The sequence below is a fragment of the Pelodiscus sinensis genome, chromosome 10 (genome assembly GCF_052426305.1).
Source record: "Pelodiscus sinensis isolate ZL-2025 chromosome 10, ASM5242630v1, whole genome shotgun sequence".
Lineage (NCBI taxonomy): Eukaryota > Metazoa > Chordata > Testudines > Trionychidae > Pelodiscus > Pelodiscus sinensis.
The window spans coordinates 34,950,470-34,969,889 of record NC_143061.1 but is presented as its reverse complement, the minus strand read 5'-3'; the positions used below and the strand labels follow the sequence as shown (position 1 = coordinate 34,969,889).

At 44.3% G+C, this 19,420-nt stretch overlaps 1 protein-coding gene across 7 annotated transcripts in view; it reads right to left on the bottom strand.

Moving 5' to 3' along the window:
• Positions 1-19,420, bottom strand: part of TFDP2 (transcription factor Dp-2) — a 192,721-nt gene that overhangs the window by 126,766 nt on the left and 46,535 nt on the right. For 2 of the 7 annotated variants that reach the window (XM_075937643.2, XM_075937640.2), the window contains 2 exons: positions 9,206-9,272; positions 7,284-7,334 (listed from right to left, as the gene is read on the bottom strand). The exons of 3 other annotated variants lie outside the window; for them this stretch is intronic. In XM_075937643.2, coding sequence (XP_075793758.1) covers positions 7,284-7,334; positions 9,206-9,272 — 118 coding nt within the window. Of the gene's footprint in view, positions 1-7,283; positions 7,335-9,205; positions 9,273-19,420 lie in introns of those variants that run through there. 2 more of the 7 variants (XM_075937641.2, XM_075937644.2) reach the window with 1 other exon arrangement.

The following is a 19,420-nucleotide window of genomic DNA, read 5'->3' as shown; positions in this document are numbered from 1 at the left end:
AGTCTTTGCACACTTTCCCATCCCCAGGTCTGAAGGGCGGGGGAGTGGCAGGGCAGCCACAGTCAGATCAACTGGCTGGCAGACCAGATCAACCATGGAGGCGGTCTTGCCCACCCTTGGGGTAAGGGATTTGAATGCAAAAGGGCCGATGAGATCTCGGAAGGAGTTTGGGTGAAGGAGACAGTTGTGATCTGGAGAATGGGACTAGGGTGCAGGGATTTTGGTTGTGACCTAGGGCAGGAGGGGATTGTGATTTGGGGCATGGGATTGAGGTACAGGGTCTGGAAGGGGAGTATGGGCTCAGGAGGGGGGCAGAGGGTTTGGTTAATGTGGAGTAGGGGTGATCGGAGGGGAGGGCTGAAGGCTGGGGGGAGACAGAAGCTGGGGTAAGAGAGGCAGACTCTGGCTTGGAGACTTACCTGTGGGATTCCCAGCCAGCAGCCCAGCTCATTTCTCAGGCAGGAGCCTTCCCTGTCCCCACACAGGCTGCAGGGGCCATGTGCTCTGGGAGTAAGAGCTGGAGGGTAGGAGAGAATGGTGCTTTCACACACTGCCTGCCCTTCAAACAGGCAGTTCCATTTGTGCTGAGGGCAGGAGTAGCATGTAACGCACCACTCTCCCTCCCCCCTGCTCACATTGTGTGAAACACAAATGACCAAGCAGCCACTTTTCTGAGCGGCTTGTGGAGCGGGGTATGCTGGGGAGTCTTCCTGAGGCTCCCTGCGTCCACGGGCCGGATCTAGTGGTTTGGTAGACTGGATCCAACCCACAGAGGACATTTTGCAAAGGCCTGATCTAAACTCAAGTATTTCTAAAACTTACCATTTTCATATCCTGACTGAAACAATAATTGTAACTTTTTTAGAGGTTATCTATCTAGGTTCTGATCAGATTTAAACCCGATTAGTTTGTGAAATCTTACAGTTCCTTAGTGTATCCTGTAAAGTTTTGCTGGCATAACTATGTTGGCTAGGATTGTGTTTAAAAAAGTCATTTTACCTAGCTGACATAGGTACATATAGATTGCTGACATAGCTATGCTATTGAAGCTAATGCAGTACTGGGAAAGGTGGTTTAGCAATGTCTGCAAAAGAAATTCTGTTGGCTTATGCTGGATCTCCATTACTGCACTCTTCTAGTATAGGTACAATGGCAAGCATTTGTGGTATAGGCAGCCAAGGATTAAGGAATAAGCATGACTGCATTACACTATGCTCTGTCAACACTGGAGATAAAATGCATTAGCAAAATTGGTTTTGATCCTTAATGTGGATAAGACTTAGTTGTTTTCTAGGAACCCAATTCCCAAGATCCAACACCCATGGTCATATTTTTGCACTAGTTTCCAGTGTAATCAATAAGCTTATATTATCTTTATAGTCCTGAATTCTGGAGATGTTTTCAGAGATATGCTTTCATCCTATAACCAGACACAAAAATTAAGACTAACTAGAGCTTGCTATGTGATTTGAACATTAGTCTGAAATTTCCAAAGCCAGCTCAAGAACTATGATTATTTTAGGGCCTTATTCTTTAGGTATCTGTGTCCTTGGGCTCTCTGCCAGAGCCCAAGTCTACAATCTTCAGAGCATGTTGAAAGATGCATTTATTTTGTTTAACATCTGATTTTCATGATTTGATTGTGACTATTAAAAACACTAAGCTGCCATATTAGCACTCACTATAGATATTAGTGAGATTTAGTACTAAAAACATTTAAAGTTGGAATCCTCCCTTTTACAATTATTTCCAAAAGGAAACCCATGGGATCTTAGTCTGTTTAGATTTCCCAAGGTGTTATCATTACATGTTTTAGATGTCTTTAAAATCAATATACACAGGGCCACATGATATTCTTACGTGGGAAAAAAATCAGAGAAACGAGGAAACTTCCCAAATTTCCAGTGGCAATTTAGTCCAAATCATTCTCTTGAGAATGGTAATCTTTGCTCCTCACAGAATAAACAAACTATATTTGATAAGACCACAGCTCTTTGGTCACCCTGTAGAGGAGCCCTGGACAACTCAACTTGGTTTGCCAGGTCCAATAACAGCATGACTCCTTAAAACCCAGTACTCTCCTCCTTGCAGGTTTTGCTTCACAATGTGCCACATTTTTCTACTCTCCCTATAGAAAATGGCAGAGTATTACTATTATGCTGAGAGATATAGATGACGGCATAGATCATAAGTTTCACTGATACTGATGGGTGTGAATATATCCTATTACATCAATAGAAGGATAAGGCAGAAGAGGTGCGTAAATCTACCCAGGATTTTTTAATTAAATGGATGGACAGCCTTTACTGTGTATTTTTGGGGAAACAGTATGTATGCCCAAGTGAGGCAGACATCCTGAAGAAACAGCTGAAGGAATGCTGGAAAAGATTTTTTGGGTCAGGGTTAAGGATATAAAAGCTAACCAGTTACACACTAAACAGGTGTCTTACCGGCTTAGTTACAAGGTTAACTGGTCTGGCTGGCTAGAACCTACATGCAGCTGGACACAAGCTGCCCCAACTGCCACAACAGGGCTGGGGGCGAGACTGGAGCAGCTTCTGCTACCAGCCATGGGGCATCGCACCGCGGGCAGGGCTGCTCTAGGGTTAACCATTTAAATGCTAGGTTTAACCAGTTAACATTTTAAATGGTAATTAACATCCCTAGTCAGGGTGCAGGCTGCAAAGGTTGCTGGTACTGTGAGTAAAAGAAGCTGTTATCTGCTATTTGAGTCCTTCTGTTTTAAAACTTTATCAGAGCTAAAAATTTCAGCCCTTCAAGTGTGTCATGCTGTACTGTTTTTCCCCTGACAAATGTCTGGGTAGTAAAGACCCTCATCACCACCAAGTCCTGTGTTTTGGACGACAGTTAGTTGTTTGTTTGTTTTAAACAAAAAGCTTTATTAACCTCTTTTTCCTGGTCAGGTGGACTATAGTAGACCCTTACCATGACATTTTTACCTCTTTTATCCTTACCTACAGACTTTCAGGCCTACCGTTCTATCCCAACCTGGGTACAAATGAATATCTCTTTGATATACAAGGCAACACCTCCTCCCTTCTTTCCCTCCATGTCCCTCCCTAACACAGCTACACCCTTGTGTACCAATATTCCAGACACATGAATTATCCCACCATGCTTCCATAAAACCAACCCTTGTTATTGTGATTATTTACTAGTCTGTCTAGTTATTCCAGTTTATTTGCCATACTTTTTGCATTACTATATAGATATCTAAGATGTTCATTAGACTCCCTGTCTTTCATCCTTGCTGTGATTGAATCTGTCCTTCCTGTGCCCCCAAAGTACAATACTTCACCCAGCCCTCCAGTTTTCAATTTATCAGAGGGCTTTTGTCTCCTGCCATCATCAACCTAGTTTAAAGCCTGTTTCACTACGTTAGCCAGTCTGTATCTGAAGATACTCTTCCCCATCCTTCTTGGAAAAACCCCATTCTTGCTGCTTCGGAGGTGCAGGTAGGGATGCGGATGGCTGGGTATGCTGTGCCGCCCTTCTATTTGGCCTTTGCTTCGATCTGTTGTCAAATGGCCTCTGATAGGATGTATCTCTTGTTTTCTGATATAGCGTATATCTCTTCCTCTTATTGGGCAATGTGTACATTCCAAGCGTGCGGAGGGTTGTATGTGAATCTTTCATGGAATAGAGTAATTCATCTGTTTTAGCCACAAACAGTTGAGCGCTGTCAAAGGGCAGATCCTCCACTTTGGTTTGCAGTTCCTTGGGAACACCAGATGACTGCAGCCAGGAAGCCTGGTGCAAAACGATAGCCATTGCCATTGAATGGATGTAGCAGAGACAGTGGCCCATCAATACACAAAGCGCTGTTTGGGCAATGGACTGGCCCTCTCATGATGGACTGCAGCTGTGGCCTCTTCTGTCCTGGGAGGTCATTGAGCAGCTCCTGAAGTTTGGTGTAATTGGAATTGGCAAGGAAGACTGTGTAGTTGGAGATTTGAAACTCGAGCATGGCTGAGGAATAGACTTCCCTCCCAAAGATGTCTAGCCTTTTTTGGTCTTTGTTCTGGGGAGCTAACTTATATTATGGTTGTCTAGACCGGTGGTGGACAGAATCAATGACTAGCGAATTTGGCTGCAGATGAGAAAACAGGAAATCCATCTGCTTTGCAGAGACAAACTATTTTCTGTCAGCTCTGCAGTTGGTGGGTGGAATAGAGGCCGGTGTTTGCCATATAGCCTTCAAGGGTTCTATGATGACCTCATTTATCAGTAATGCAATCTTGGAAGATGTGGAAGGTTGTAAAATTTGTAATGGTTTGTGCTGGTTTTCCTCACCTCTTGTAAGGTTGTCTTGTGACTGTGCTACCCTTTTGAATAATTCCTGAAATTGTTTCAGGTCATCAGCTGGCAGAGAAGAGAAGGAGGGAAATGCTGATTCATCTGGGAAGGATGAAAAAGAGGGGATTGGCTGTCTGAGTCTAACTGAGGTATGTCATCGTCATCCTCTACTAGACCAGTTTGAATTGTGGCTGAGGGGGGTAGAGGGGAAGAGGAGATGGAGGGGATTGAACTGTTGGTGGAAGAGGTTTAGCTGGGGTGCACATCAGGGTAGGCACAGTAGAGGGGCGAAATTGGTGTCTATGAGGTGGTCAAAAGTAATATTGGCCTCGTGATTCCTAGGGTTTTCAACTGGGGCTGATATTGTTGGGGCGGAAACAACCATGAGTGGCTGAGCCAAGCAAGTTGAGGAGGGTGGTATAAAGGTCTGCAGCTGCTTGAGCACCATTAGCTCACTGAAGCCGTTGGTGAGGAATGCTGTGAGGGAAACAGACTGTCCCATCCCATGCCAGGTCCAGTACCTGGAGATGGTGTAGGAGAGAACAAAATGTTTTCCAAAGAATGTCGGTGCAGGTTAGGTTCCACTATCCTGGGGGAATGGGGAGGTGACTTATTGGTCGGCACCAGTAAGGGGGCACCGATGATGGTGGTGTCGGGCCCCAAAGCTGCGGTTCACTCGTTTAGACTTCAGCACCTGTGGTGCAGAAGGATGTTTAGGTGTTGCTGGGCACTGAGAGTCCTGTAGTTACAGTGCTGTGGTATTTTTCAGCACCGGCAGAGGCAGCATATTCATGGGTGCTGGTATTGACAATGCCAGCGTGGTGACCTTTTTTGGGTTCTGGCTTGTCACCCTTGGTTGGTGCCATCTTTTGTTTGTGCGCTGTGCCGGATGTTGACGCCACTTGCGAATGCCTGACATGAGAAGTGGATGGCATGGCAGACAAGGAGTATGCTAGAGACTCCTGGGACTTATGTGAATCCCTTCTGGGTGATGAGTTAGCTATTTTTCTCAGTATTACAGGTTCTGAGGGGGCTGTTTGGCTTCTGGTGGTTGAAGGAATTTCTATGAACACAAATTTGAGCCTCATTTCACGGACCTTTCTGGCCCATGTGGTCATACTTTGGCAATGTAGGCACTTCTGCGCCACACGGCCTTTACTTAGACACTTTGTACATGAGGCATGCCCATCTGAGGCAGGCATCGAGTATCTGCAGGAATCACATTATTTAAAACCAGGGGAGCCTGGCATCATGCTGATTGGGACTAAGAACTTGGAGCAAGAACCAAACAAAAATATTTTCTTTCCCCCAACTATAACGCTACTAACTCTAAAATTGACTAAACTACAACAACTAACTATATATTTCTATGTTTTTCTCAGGTGTAGAGAGCACAACTGGAAACTCTGTCTTCTGCAGATGACAGTAGAAAGTAAGTAACTGGAGGGACACTAGCGCTGTGCACGCAGCTAATGGATGAAAACAGTGCAAGATGGCTGCTGCACATGTGCAGCACGGGAAGGTACTGGTAGGCTAAAAAAACTCTGATCCCCGCTGCAAGAACACACCAATATCTCAGTGGACCACCCACAAGGACACCACTCGAAGAAGAAGCATCCTCAGCCTAATCACCTTCTCCTGTAGCTATCCCACCTGCTTTCACCTCTCACACCAATTGGTCTCTCTCACCTGTTTTTCTATAATGGGGAATTACAAGCCACAATTTCCACGTAACCACACCCATACCTGGATAGAGGTATCTGTGGTCAGTTCTTTTTCTAAATATAAATGCAGGTAGAGAAGCCAGGGAAAGTGATGGCACTAGTTATGCAGTCTTTCCTAACAATGCTGATTTTATGCTTTCATCCCGCTACACACTTCTATGTTTTTGAAGTGCAAGAACAAGAGGGTAGCAGAAGGTCTGACCTCCCTGGTCCAGCACCTTTGAGTCCAGTAGATCCCGGATGAGGGATTTTGCTAGACCAAGGGTGATAATATCTGGCTCCCCTGCTACTGCCCCCACCCCAAGCCCTGGACCAGCCACCAGCCTCATGGCTGCCTCCTCGCTCCAGCCCCTCTGGATCCTGGCATGGCTATAGGGTTTATCAGGAGACTGAGTCAATCAGCAGACTCCTCAGAGTCAATGGCCCAAAACAAGCCTCAAGTGTTTGCCATATCTTGAGCTATTCTCTTCCTCTTGCTTACAGCCCACTGTTGAACTAAGCCAAAGTATTTACTGTAAACCCAGTAACCATGTCAACAGAATATTTATAAATTACAGAGCAGCTTCACTTCTGTCCCAATTACTATTTGTATTACATTATTACCTAGAAGCTCTAACAAAGCCTAGGCTTTCATTGTGCTCTGTGCTGTACACACAGTGAGGGACAATCCTTATCCAGTGGGTTTAAAATTTAAATAATCAAGACAAAAGATCTATATGAATCACAAATGTATAGATGGAGAACTGAGGTGCACATAGTTAGATTGTGCAGCTTATGCCATAGGATGTTGCTTAGACCAAAACCTAAATACAGGAAACCCACGCATTACGACGGCCCGAGTTGTAACGTCCCACACTCACGACCATTTTTGCAAGTGCGGAAGGGGCCGAACACCCCCGACTTACCCAGCACCCATCGTAAATGCAGGTTTGAGATACAACGCCCCCAACTTGCAATGCCTCCCCAGGAACCGATCGTGTTGCAAGTTGGGGACCGACTGTAATCAGAGAAGGCTTGGACATTTATACGGATACCATTATCTCTGGATATTCTTGTTGCATTTTGATAGCAATATAAACACGTATATTTCCCAGTGTAAGGCAATCTGTAAATGAGGGAATAAGACCATACCTTCATGGGGGCAAATTCACACATCTGCTTCTTCTCAATACAACAGTGGATGATGCTCATATACTGTGGCAATGAGGCCAATAAACCTTATATAGAATATAGAAGATTTACCTGGCATTGCTTGGGTCCTTAATTCATTTTTGCGCACTCTCTCTTCATTACCTGACAAGGGAACAGACAGCAACATCCCTGTACGCATTGGGGGAGGGAGCTTCAGCCCCTTCCTCTGCCCTGTCTAAAGAGTGCCTAGGAGAGAAAGCTAGGGGCTGAGACAGTCCTGAATGGTGGGGTGGCACCCCCAGCCAGCCCCTTTCACCTCCCTGGTGATTATGTCTCTTTTCTGTTTGGTTTTATGAGAAGCAATCCCACTCCAGGGACAACTAAATCCCAATCCTGTTTTAAATTATGAAAAGAGGAATCTCTATGCCGAATTTGGTGGTCCTAGCTCTTACCATTTAGGAAGGGTTCTTGAACAGACTCTCTCAAATATAAAGTAGATGACAGAATTACTTTGAAACATTTAGTACTGGTCACTGCTGTAAACATGTTTCTGATCCAATATTACAATTGCTATGAGATACAGATATTAAGTGATTTTCCCAAGGACACAGTCTACGACAGAACTGGGAACTAAATCCAGTTTCTCAAGTCTAGGGGGCATCTACACTGAAGAGCTTACCATAAAATAAGCTACGCAAATTGAGCTACATCAATTGCATCTCTTATTTCAAAATAGCTTATTTCGAAACAGGGAATATCTACACAGCACTTACTTGGAAATAAAGCACTCTTCCTCAGACTTTCCTTATTCCTCGTACAATGAGCATTACAGTAGTCAGAGTAATACGTCCTCCAGCTTGACAGTATTTTGACACCATTTTGAAATATCTGCCTGCTGTGTAGAGGCGAACTAAGTTATTTCGGAATAGTGCTAGTTATTTTGAAATAGTATTGCAATGTAGATGTACCCTAAGTGTAGTACCTTAACCACAAACTCATCCTCCCTCAGAGGCACAGACTAATCCTGGGAGAAGATCAGTTCATCTTTCCCTTAGTCAGGAGCATCCCTGCAACATGGAGATTCAGGGTTCAGTAAGAAGATGGTGATTTGACACATTCCCTGCTTCCATAAAAAAATTAGTGAATTTAATATTCTGATAGTTATTATCAGTCTCATTTGGCTTTTCATCTTAAAGCCTTAATTATAGAGTCACTGTCGTGGGTCTACAACATAGCACTTACAGATACTGAGGTACCAATTAGGGATGTTAAGAGGCCGGTAATTGACTAATTACCTAAGTGTAGTCGATTAGTCAATTTGTATCAATTACATGATTAGTTGATAAGGGAAGGTGCTCTGTCCCAGCTTGCGCAGGTCCAAGAGCTACCCCACTTCAGCTCTGCAGTTCAATGTAGGAGGAGTCCGGTGCACGCTGCCCCCCTCTTACTATATTTAAAATGCAGAGCAGTAGTGGGGGTAGCTTATGGACCCTGCAAGCCGGGACCAAGCAGTCTCGGCTCATTCAGGTTCAGGACCGCTGTGCCTCTGCGTGTTCTCACTACATTTAAAATGCAGAGGACTACTGCAGACAGGCGCAGCTGGACCCAGCGCAAACCGGCACTGAGCAGTCCTGGCTTGCGCTGGTCCAAGACTACGGGCAGAGGCTGCTTCATGGCAGCTTCCCCTCCTCCCTTTTAAGCTGGCTCCCACCAGCACCCACTCCTGTTTCCATCCCCCCTTGCTACCTTGGATACAGAGGCAGCAAGGGGGAGGAAAGCTAGTAGCTTTGGCTTATCTTGTAGATGAGTACTCGACTACTAACTTACATTCCTAGTACCTAATACAGTACTTTATGCTTAATATTTTAAGGTGGGTCCAAAAAAAAGTAAAAATAAATAAATAAATAAAAAATCAATCACATACAGTGAGTGCACCAACAGTTCAAAGGAACATTTTAAATTGCTGAAGTCTGGAGAGATGGCAACCTTAGAAAGGGTTTCTTTTTTGAATAGACAAATTCAACTCCTCTTACCTTTTGATGGACTCCAGTTCTGATCTATAAATCCTTTCAGGTCTCCATTTGTGGAAGTTACACCAATCTGAACAAAACATTTTAGAAGTCTTAAAATATAATCAGCTTTGTAATGATTTTCTACTGTGCTACTTACAGTAACCTGAAAAAGTACATTTTGCAGATTCAAGTGCTTAGGAAAGCAAATTCTATATTGCACACCTGATAAATTTAAAGTCTGAAGAGCCATAATGTTAAAAAGTAATCTGCAAATTACATAAGAATTATGGATCAAACCAATGGTTCATTTTGCCCAGTATTCTGTCATCTGATAGTGATCAATGCCAGGTGCTTCAGAGGGAACAAATACAACAGGCAATCTTATGTGTGATCCATCCCTGCCATTCACACCAACCCCCTAGAAATTAAGAGTTTATCATGGGCTTGCATCCCTGACTATCTTGGGTAAGAGCCATTGAGGGACCTATTCTCCAAGAACTTATGCAATCCTATTTTGAAGCCAATTATAATTTTGGCCTTCACAACATCCCATGGCAATGAATTCTACAGGTTGTGAGAAATACTTATTTTTGTTTGTTTTAAAACTTGCTGCCTATTAATTTCATTCTGTGAACAATGGCTCGTGTGTTATGTAAAGGCATAAACACTTCCTTATTCACTTTTTCCACACCACTCATGATTTTATAGACCTCTATCATATCTCCTGTCAGCTCTCTTTTCCAAGATGAAAAGTCCTAGACTTTTTAATCTCTCCTCATATGAAAGCTAATCCACAACCCTAATCATTTTTTTGCTCTCCTCTGCACCTTGCCCAATTGTAACAATTTTTTTTAAGGTAAGGTAACCAGAACAGCATGCAATATTAATGGTATGGGTGTATTATGGATTAACACAGCAGTATTATATTTTCTATCCCTCCCTTAATGATTTCTAACATTTTGTTAGCTTTTTTGACTGCCACTGAACATGGAATAGATGTTTTCTGATATCTATCCACAATGATTCCACAACCTCTTTCTTGAGGGGTAACTGCTAATTTAGATCTCATTATTTTGTAGGTATGATTGGGATTGTGTGTCGCAATGTGCATTACTTTGAATATATACAAGTAATTTCATCTGCCATTTTGTTACCCAGTCAGTTTTGTGAGAAATTTTTGAAACTCTTCATACTCTGCTTTAGAGACTTAACTTGACTAATTTTGTATCATCTGCAAATCTTGCCACCTTAACGTTTACCTTTTTTTCCAGATCATTTATGAGTATGTTGAATAGCACTGGTCCCAATATAGTTCCCTGAGAGACATTGCTGTTGATGTCTCTTCATTTCTACTTTTCCTTTTAACCAAATACTGATCCACAAGAGAATCTTTCCTTTTAATCCATTACTGCTTATTTTACTTAAGAGTTGTTGGTGAATACCTTGTCAAAGGCTTTCTAAAAAGTCTGAGTACATACAGCTACTGGATTGCCCTAGTCCAAATGTTTGTTGATCCCGCTGAAGAATTCTAATAGTTTGGCGAGGCAGGATATTGTTTTACAAAAAATATTGGGGAAAGAGTCAACACAATTCATGTTCATCTATACGTCTGATAATTCCAGTTTTTACTATAGTTTCAATCAATTTGGATGGTGCAAAAGTTAGACACACCAGCTTATAATTGCCAGGATCACCTTTTTTAAAAATAAGTATCACATTTCCTATCCTCCGATTCATCTGGGACAAAAACTCATTTCAATAAGTTACACTCCACAGTTTAGTTCTGACAGATCTCTCGGGTGAATACTGTCTGATCCTCATGACTTATTTCTGATTAATGTATCAATTTGTTCCAAAACCTCCTCTAACAACTGAAACTGGAATGGTTCCTCAGATTTGTCACCAAAAAAGAGTGGCTCAACTGTGGAAATGTCCCTCAATGTCAAGGTAAAATAAAAAAATCCCACAGTACATCTCAGCAAAGCAGAATACAGAAACAAAATTTTTATTTTAAAACAGTGAAACCCTCTTTGCCCGAGTCAGCACATCTGAGAGGTAACACAGTTAATAAGATCCAAAGTGAAGGTTCCCTCTAAACCATTTATTATTGCTTCTTCCAGCAGCTTTTTTAAAGAGTCAGCACCATGCTACCAGTCAATTTTCTGTTGACCTGTGGGAAAGTATTTGTATTACTGTAGTGAATAGGAACCTGAGTTCATTGTGCTAAACATTGTACAAACAGCAAACAAAACAAAAATGTTCCTTACCCCAAACAGCTTACACAGCACAGTCTGGGAACCACTGCTCTAACTACCACTTGGATTGCCACCTCAGAGAGAAAAAACATAATCCCTTCCACCCTGCTTGACTTATCTTCTACACCCTTTAGGCATTGCCACCATTTTGCACCCTCCCATGTATGCAGGCTGGGGACTAGGTGCGATTAAAGGCCTCTTTGCTTATCTTCCCCACTCTTGCTATGCTCTGAGGTCAGGTCCAACCAGGAAAGAAGATAGCTTTGGACCCCTGCCAAATGCACAAGCAGCTGGCAAAGAAGGCAGCCTCACAACAAAACCTACCTGTCCTCTTCCCCCCCCTACTGAGATAGCAGCTAGAATCAGTTCTCCAACTACAGGTTGTAACCCCTCATGGAATCAGGAGTAGGAATGTAAAGGGGTAATTGGTTACCTAGTAAGCATCACACCTATGTGGTGATGCTTACAGGTAACCAGTTAACTGGCAGGCCCAGCCTGAGCAGCTCCCACCCACTGCACGGCGGGCTTGACCCAGCTTGGCTGGAGCAGCCCATGGTGCAGCGGGTGGGAGGCTGCTTTGGCCGAGCTGGGCTGGGACGCTGTGTCATGCCACAGCGGGAGGGCTGCTCCCGTATTTACCAGTTAAACACAGTATTTAACCAGTTAACTTTTTTAAATGACAGTTTACATCCCTAATCCAGAGGTTAGGTGAAGGGTCATGAGCTGTCAGCCTCCACCGTCAAGTACTGCTTCAACTCCAGCATTTTTAATAGTCTTAAATATAAAAGAGTGCTTTTAATTTATAAGGGGGTGATGCACTCAGGGGCTTTTTGTATGAAAGGGGTCAATAACACAAAGGTTTGAGCATGATGGAAAAGTCCAGCAAATACTGCAGCATGCCAAGAAGGAAGATAAGGCAAATGAGTCATCTTGGGGGAGGCCTGATTATTAAAAGGGGCAGAGAGATTTTCTCCCTCTTCATCACCCTCTAGGTCAGGGAGCAGGGAGAGGGAAAAAAAAACAAACCACAACCCTAGCAAAGTCTTTTCATTGGCAACCAGCAAAAGCTGTACAAAACCCAGCCAGATATCAATCCCTCTAGCATTATATTTTGTATGAGTCTGCACTTCTCCTGGGAAACACTGCAGACATAACTGAATGTTGCTGCTAAAGGTAAAGGCAGTCAAATGGACCTACCAATATACTGCTCATGTGCCATAAGCCATTTCTCTCTCTACTGTGGGAAGAAATTTTGTTTCTCTCTGTATCAAACTCAGTACTGGGATGCTCCCACCCTCAATATTACAGTTATGCCTTTCGTAAATCCCACATGACAAGTGGACAGAACAAACCAAAGGAGCCTAGAAATTGTGAAAATAGCAATCAAATTGATAAGCCTTCCTTTTATTTCATAGCTATGATCACTTTAATATTAAAATCCCCATTAAAAGCCAGTCTCTTCCATGCTACCAAAGACTCCCATGTGGCTGCAAGTGGGGAAAAAATAACCAAAGTAGGAAATAATAAATTCCTAATAGCTAGGAGTGAGTAAAGGTTTAGATAGGGATTTAAGCCATATGTTTTGTTTATTCTGAAACAATCTCCTGGACATATTACTAAACCTAGCCTCAACCGCTGTCATTGATATTTGGCAGAAGAGCCACATGTGAACTTGGCAGGAAAGGGAAAATTACTCACCTTTTGCAGTAACTTCTTCGAGAGATGTCTCCGTGAGTACTCCACTTAGGTGTGTCAGCGCTGCTGTACACACGGCTGGGAGATCTTTGCTAGCAGTCTTCTGGCCACCAGCGTGCGCTGTGCTATTGCGCAATCACCCTGACTGACAATTAGGCACAAGTCAGCAGCCGTTTCCTCCATTCCTTGTCTACGCCGGACTGTTAGCATGGAGCAGAGGGGAGGAGGAGAGGTGTGGAACACCCACAGGGACACATCTCGAACAACTCTAGTTACTGCACAAGGTGAATAACCTTCCTTTCTTCTTTGAAGGTTCCCATGGGTGCTCCACTTCGGTGACTATGCAGCAGTATTCCTACTTGGTGGAGGGCGCTCCATAATGCAAGTTTGGATGTTGGACATTATGGTACGTCCAAATCTAGTGTCTGAGTCCTGAAAGGACTGAATAGTGTAACACTGTGCAAAAGTATTAGCTGAAGCCCATGTTGCAGCTCTGCAAATGATGTCCATTGGAAGACCCCGAGGAATGCAGTTGTGGTAGATACTGCTCTCATGGAGAGCATCCAGGTAACTGTTGGTGGCTATGGCTTACTCCCAGAAATAGCTGTATACACGTAGAAATCCATTTGGATATTCATTGTTTGGAAACAAGCTGACCTCTGGATCTGTCCATGCAAAACACGAATAGCCTGGGTGTTCTTCGGAAGTCTTTTGTGCGTTCTAAGTAAAAAGCTAATGCCCTGCATACATCCAGCATGTGCAACACAGTTTGTTTGCTGTCCTCGTGTGGTTTCAGGAAGAACACAGTTAGGTATACCGGTTCATTACAATGGAATGAGGTAGGGATCTTGAACAGGAATTTCAGGGGGGTTCTAAGGATAAACTTGTCCTTGTGAAATACAGTGGATCTGCCACGAGTGCTGCTATCTCTCCCACTCTCCTGGCTGATGTTATTGCCTCAAGAAAGGCTACTTTCATTGAGGGGTAGAGTAGGGAGCAAGCTGTGAGCAGTTCAAAAGGTCATCTCATGATAGAGACGAGCACTAGGTTCAGCTCTCATGATGGCACTAGCTCTCTGAGCAGTGGGTACAGATTCCATATGCCTTTGTGGAATCTCTTAACACATGGATGGGAGAAAATAGAATACTCTTGTATGGGTGGGGGAATGGCTGATATAGCTGCTAAAAATGTATGTTGATAGAATTAATTGATAGTCCTGTGTCCTGCAGGTAAAGGTTATATTCCAGTTTATCTGATATCCCCCCCCCTTGTGTGGATCCCATGCGTGAGCCGAATTCTAGGCCACAAATATGGCCTACTTCAGCAGGTAAATTCGTCTAGTAGTGAGCTTCCTGGAATTAATTAGGATGTGTCTGACCTTCTGAGACAGGATTAGCTCTTTGTGTGAGAGCCAACAAGCATCCAGGCTCGTAGGCTCAGTGTATATATCGCGGGGTGCAGTATGCACCCTTTGTCCTGAGTTAATAGAGCTCATACCAGGGGAAACTTGTACTGCTGATATGTGCTGAGTTGTAATATGGTAGGGTACCAGATTTGTCTTGACCAGTTGGGAACTACAAGTATAACTCTTGCTGCCTCCTGTGTGATCTTTATTACCATTTGGTGTATTAGATGTATAGGTGGAAATGCATACACTAGTGGGAAATACCAGTGTATTTCATACACATCTCCTAGAGATCATGGTCCAATGCCCGCTCTAGAGCAATACAGGAGGCACTTGGAGTTGATGTGCGTTGCAAACAAGTCTACTACCAGGTATCCCCATCTCCCGAACAGACTGGTTATGATGGATTTGTTGATTTCCCATTCGTGGTTCTGTGGGAATTGTCTTCTGAGGGCATCTGCTAGGTTGTTGTCCTTGCCCAGTAAGTGCATCGCAGTATGTGACACATTGTGTATAATAAACCATCACTATAGTTTCGTTACTTCCGCACACATGCTATGCGATCTCGCTCTCCCTTGCTTATGTAATATGTCATTGTGGCATTGTCCGACATTATACTCACATGTTTGTTTTCTACTTGTGGAAGTAGTTGAGCACATGCCCTCCTCACTGCTCTGAGTTTCAACACATTGATGTGAAGTCGGGACTCTTCGCATGTCCATTGTCCCTGTAATATCACGATCTCCAAATGGACTACCCATCTCAGCAGGGACACATCCATCGTGATAATGACTGATCGAGGTGGCGTTTGGAATGGAAGTCCTATGCAGACATTCTTTATGTCTGTCCACCAGTTTGGGGTGTATTTGACCTGCCTGGACACATGGATTATTTTGTGGAGTGGATGGTGCCTGGGATGGTACATGGAGTGTAGCCATGTCTCGAATGGCCTCATATGTAATTGGACATTGGGGACTACGAACATGGACATGGCCATGTGTCCTAGTATTTGCATGCACGTCCGTGCCATGGTGCGTGTGCGCACAACTCTGTATGGACACGATCAAATCGCGCATTCTTGACCATCTGTAGGTCAGCAGTGAAGCTATGCCACAATTGCAGTCCAAGTGTGCACCTATGAACTCCAATGTCTGTGTCGGAGTGAGGGTGCACTTCTCCAGATTCAGTAGGAGCCCAAGCATGTTGAATAACGTTCTTGTTGACTTCAGTGAGTGTTCTCTGTCTCCATAGATGGATGCCTTGATCAAGCAAACATCGAGTTATGGAAAGAGGTTTGTTTTCTCCACAGGTGTGCTGCTACCATGGACAGGACTTTGGAAAAGACTTTGGGTGCCGAGGTCAGCCTGAAGGGGAGGACCCTGTACTGATAGTGTAAGTCTTTGATGGTGAACCTGAGGAAACTTCTATGAACCGGATGAATAGATACATGGAAATATGCGTCCGTGAGGTCGAGGGTAGCTAGCCATGCTCCTTTCTCTAAGGCAGGTATAATCTTTACCAACATGACCATCTTGAATTGTTGGTACTTGATGAACCGTTGAGTCCCCGGAGATCTAAAATGGGTCTCCACCCCCCTGATTTCTTGATATTTAGAAAGTACTGGGAGTAAAAACCCTTCCCTCTGTAACTGCTGGGTACCTCCTCTATGGCGCCTAGTGCTAGGAGGCACTGTGCTTCTCCCAGGAGGACCAACTTATGAGAGGGGTCCATGAAGAGGGACAGGGAAGGGAGATAGGTTGGTGGAACTGCTGTGAATGGTATGCAATATCTGGTTTGTATTATTTCCAAGACCCATTGGTCCAATGTGATAGTTCGCCATGCTGGGTAGAATGCGGTGAGTCTGTTTCTGAACGTTGTTTTGCTTGGATGTACCTGCCCTAGTTGACCAGGGGCTTTTGTACCCTCGACCAAATCCTCAAATCTGCTGACACAAGGAGGATGTCTGAGTTGATAATTGTTCATTTGGTTGTCTGTGTCGGGTTTGTCTCATGCGCCTCTTGTTATTATAGGGTCTTTGTACCCTGGCGCTCTGAATCTTCGGTTATAGTTATACTGTTTGTATTGTTTTCTCTTGGCTCCAGCCAGCTGTATTCCCAATGTACAGAGTGTCGCCATGGAGTCCTTTTATGTGTGGAGAGCTGAGTTTGAAGACTCTGCAAAGAGCTTCTCCCCTTAAAATGGGAGGTCCTTAATGTTCTAAACTCATAACTCGAATCATCCGAAGAAGTGGGCTGTGCCCACAAACGCTCATGATACCATCTACATGTTTTGTTAGTCTATAAAGTGCTACCAGTCCATTTGGGGAATCCTGACAGCTGCAGCCAAGACATCCATCTGATTACTACTGCAGATGCCATCAACCTGGCGACTGTGTCAGCTGCATGCAGCCTGTAAAACTGTTCAAGAGATCAGAGAACTCTCTCTGATATTTAATTCAAACTGTTCTCTCTCATCCTCTGGTATATATTGAATAAAGGAATTGAATGATTCAAACGTGTTGTGAGAGTATTTTGCTAGTAGAGCCACATAATTTGAGATTCTTAGCTGGAGAGAGGCTAATGAGTATACCTTCTTTCCCATAGAGTCCAGCATTTTAGTCTCTTTATCACGACTTGGTGTTCTGAAGTACTGTTGTTGTTTACTCCTTTGGTTGGCTGCTTCGACCACAAGAGAATTCGGGGAAAGGTGAGAGAAGAGGAATTCAACCTCAAAGGGAAGGGGGGGGGGAGGGGGGGGAGGAGGACATAATATTTCTTGTCTAGCTTTTTCGACATTGGAGGCACCGATGCCAGAGTTTTCCAAATAGCCTTGGCAGGATCCATCAATGCTTCATTCATCAATAAAGAAAGCCTGTTGTGTTGAGGTAAATTGAATATGCTTGTGAGTTTGTGTTTGTTCTGCGTTAAGTTGGAGAGTTGTATGGCAAGTGTGTCCACCACCCTCCTGAATAAGTCTTGGAACTTCCTGAAGTCATCCTCCCCTCTCACTGATGACTTGGGAAGACTGTGTTCCTCTGTTGTGGAGTAGGAGGTGTTGGGCAAGATAGCCTGGGTTGCCTCCTCCATAGACTATTCGCTTTCATGGTCAGTTGGGTCCCAGTCTGCTCTTTCAGATGTTCATGTCAGTTGACTGTCACTGGGACCTGCATATTGTTTTGAAACTGTTGGGTTGGTTCTATAAGGAACCCAAAGATCCCAATATGCCCACTGTGGCGGAATTCGTGGAGGCATCCACTGTGCCATCTGCCATGTCTGTATTTGCTAGTGCTGCAATCCTGCATGTGAAGAGACTCTGTGCTGGCCCTTTGACTGTTCCTCCCTGTCCTCACTGAATCTGGCGGATTTTTATGATGCTGGTATTGAGGAGAATAGGGAGTATCTGGAGCGTGGCATGCCACTGATTCCAAATAGAGGCAAACATGGTACAGATGCTACTGCAAGTTCTGCTTCTGTTATGAACCTTGGTACTGGAGTATGGGCGGGGCTCTCCCTATAGCTCTCTGCATCTGTACCACCAGTGCTTTAAAGTGCACCTGTACCGGTGGTACCGAGCGTTTGCTCACATGCAGCATTCCGCTGCTCTGCAGATTGCCGGTATTCCTGCTGCTCCATGGTACCATGTTATCTGCTGGTACCGCTTTCCTATGTGGGGAGCTTGAAGCGTGTCCAGAAGACCTTTGCACCATGTTAGGGTCACGGCTTTTCTTTAAGTCAGATCCCTTGTCCTGCTTTTGAGAGCCCTGTTTGCTGGTGCTATTATCAGCCTTTTTAACTTTTTTTTTGTTTAGAGGCTGAGGCTCAGAGGGGGACTGGGAGCATTGTACGCCCTGCTCCGACTCCTGGCCTCTAGCCTGTCCCCAGGGGAGAGTGCTCCTCCTGCCCTCCTCCTCAAGAGGGCAATCTCGGGGGGGGGGGGGGGGGGAGAAGGGAGGGTAGCCAGGCAGTGTGAATGAGACTGTGACTCAGCCATGTTATCCAGAAACAGTAGTCTTTTCTGTAAATCTCTCACCCCCTTAGAGCATGGGACAAGCTTTCTGACAGTGCGGGCAGTGGCTGACCAGATGTTCTTGCCCTAACCAATGCAGATGCTGCTCATGTCCGTCTACTGCTGCAATTGCTGTTCCACACACTGTACACCTTTCAAAGCCCAGTGGTGTGGGCATGACAGGATTATTTGTCTGTATTGTCTTGTGGGGGAGTGGGATGTAGAGGAAGCAACCTCGCACCACTTTGCTCACTTGTCTTTCTGTCCTTTCCTTTTCTTCTTCCTCTAATTGTTTTTCTTTGGGTTTTTTTAATGTATTACGGAGACTGGTTGAAGTGTGACCGATGCCAGCAGCGGTTGTGAAGGAACGGCTGCCGGTGCATGCCTAACTGTCAATCAGGGTGATTGCGCAATAGCGCAGCACATGCTGGCGGCCAGGAGATTACTGGCAAAGATCTCTGGACCGTGTGTACAGCAGCACTGACACATCTAAATGGAGGACCCACGGGGACACATCTCGAAGAACTCCAGTTACTTCCAAATTCCATTTTTCTTTTTTCTGGCAGTCAAATTTGGAAAAAATAACCAAAAAGTGTTGAGACTTTAAAATTCCTAAAAGCTGGGAGCAGATAAAGGTTTAGATAAGGATTTAAGCCATATGTTCTGTTTATTCTGAAACAACCTCCTGGACATATTACTGAACCTAGCCTCAGTTGCTGTCATTGATATTTGGCAGAAGAGCCACATGTGAACTTGGCAGGGAATATTCATTCCATTTAGGGATATCAATAACCACAAGTGTTTGGCCTAAAGGTGACCTGCAAAACGTTTTGTTTTTATTGGCTTTCCTCTTATCTCAAGAGTTTTATACTTTAG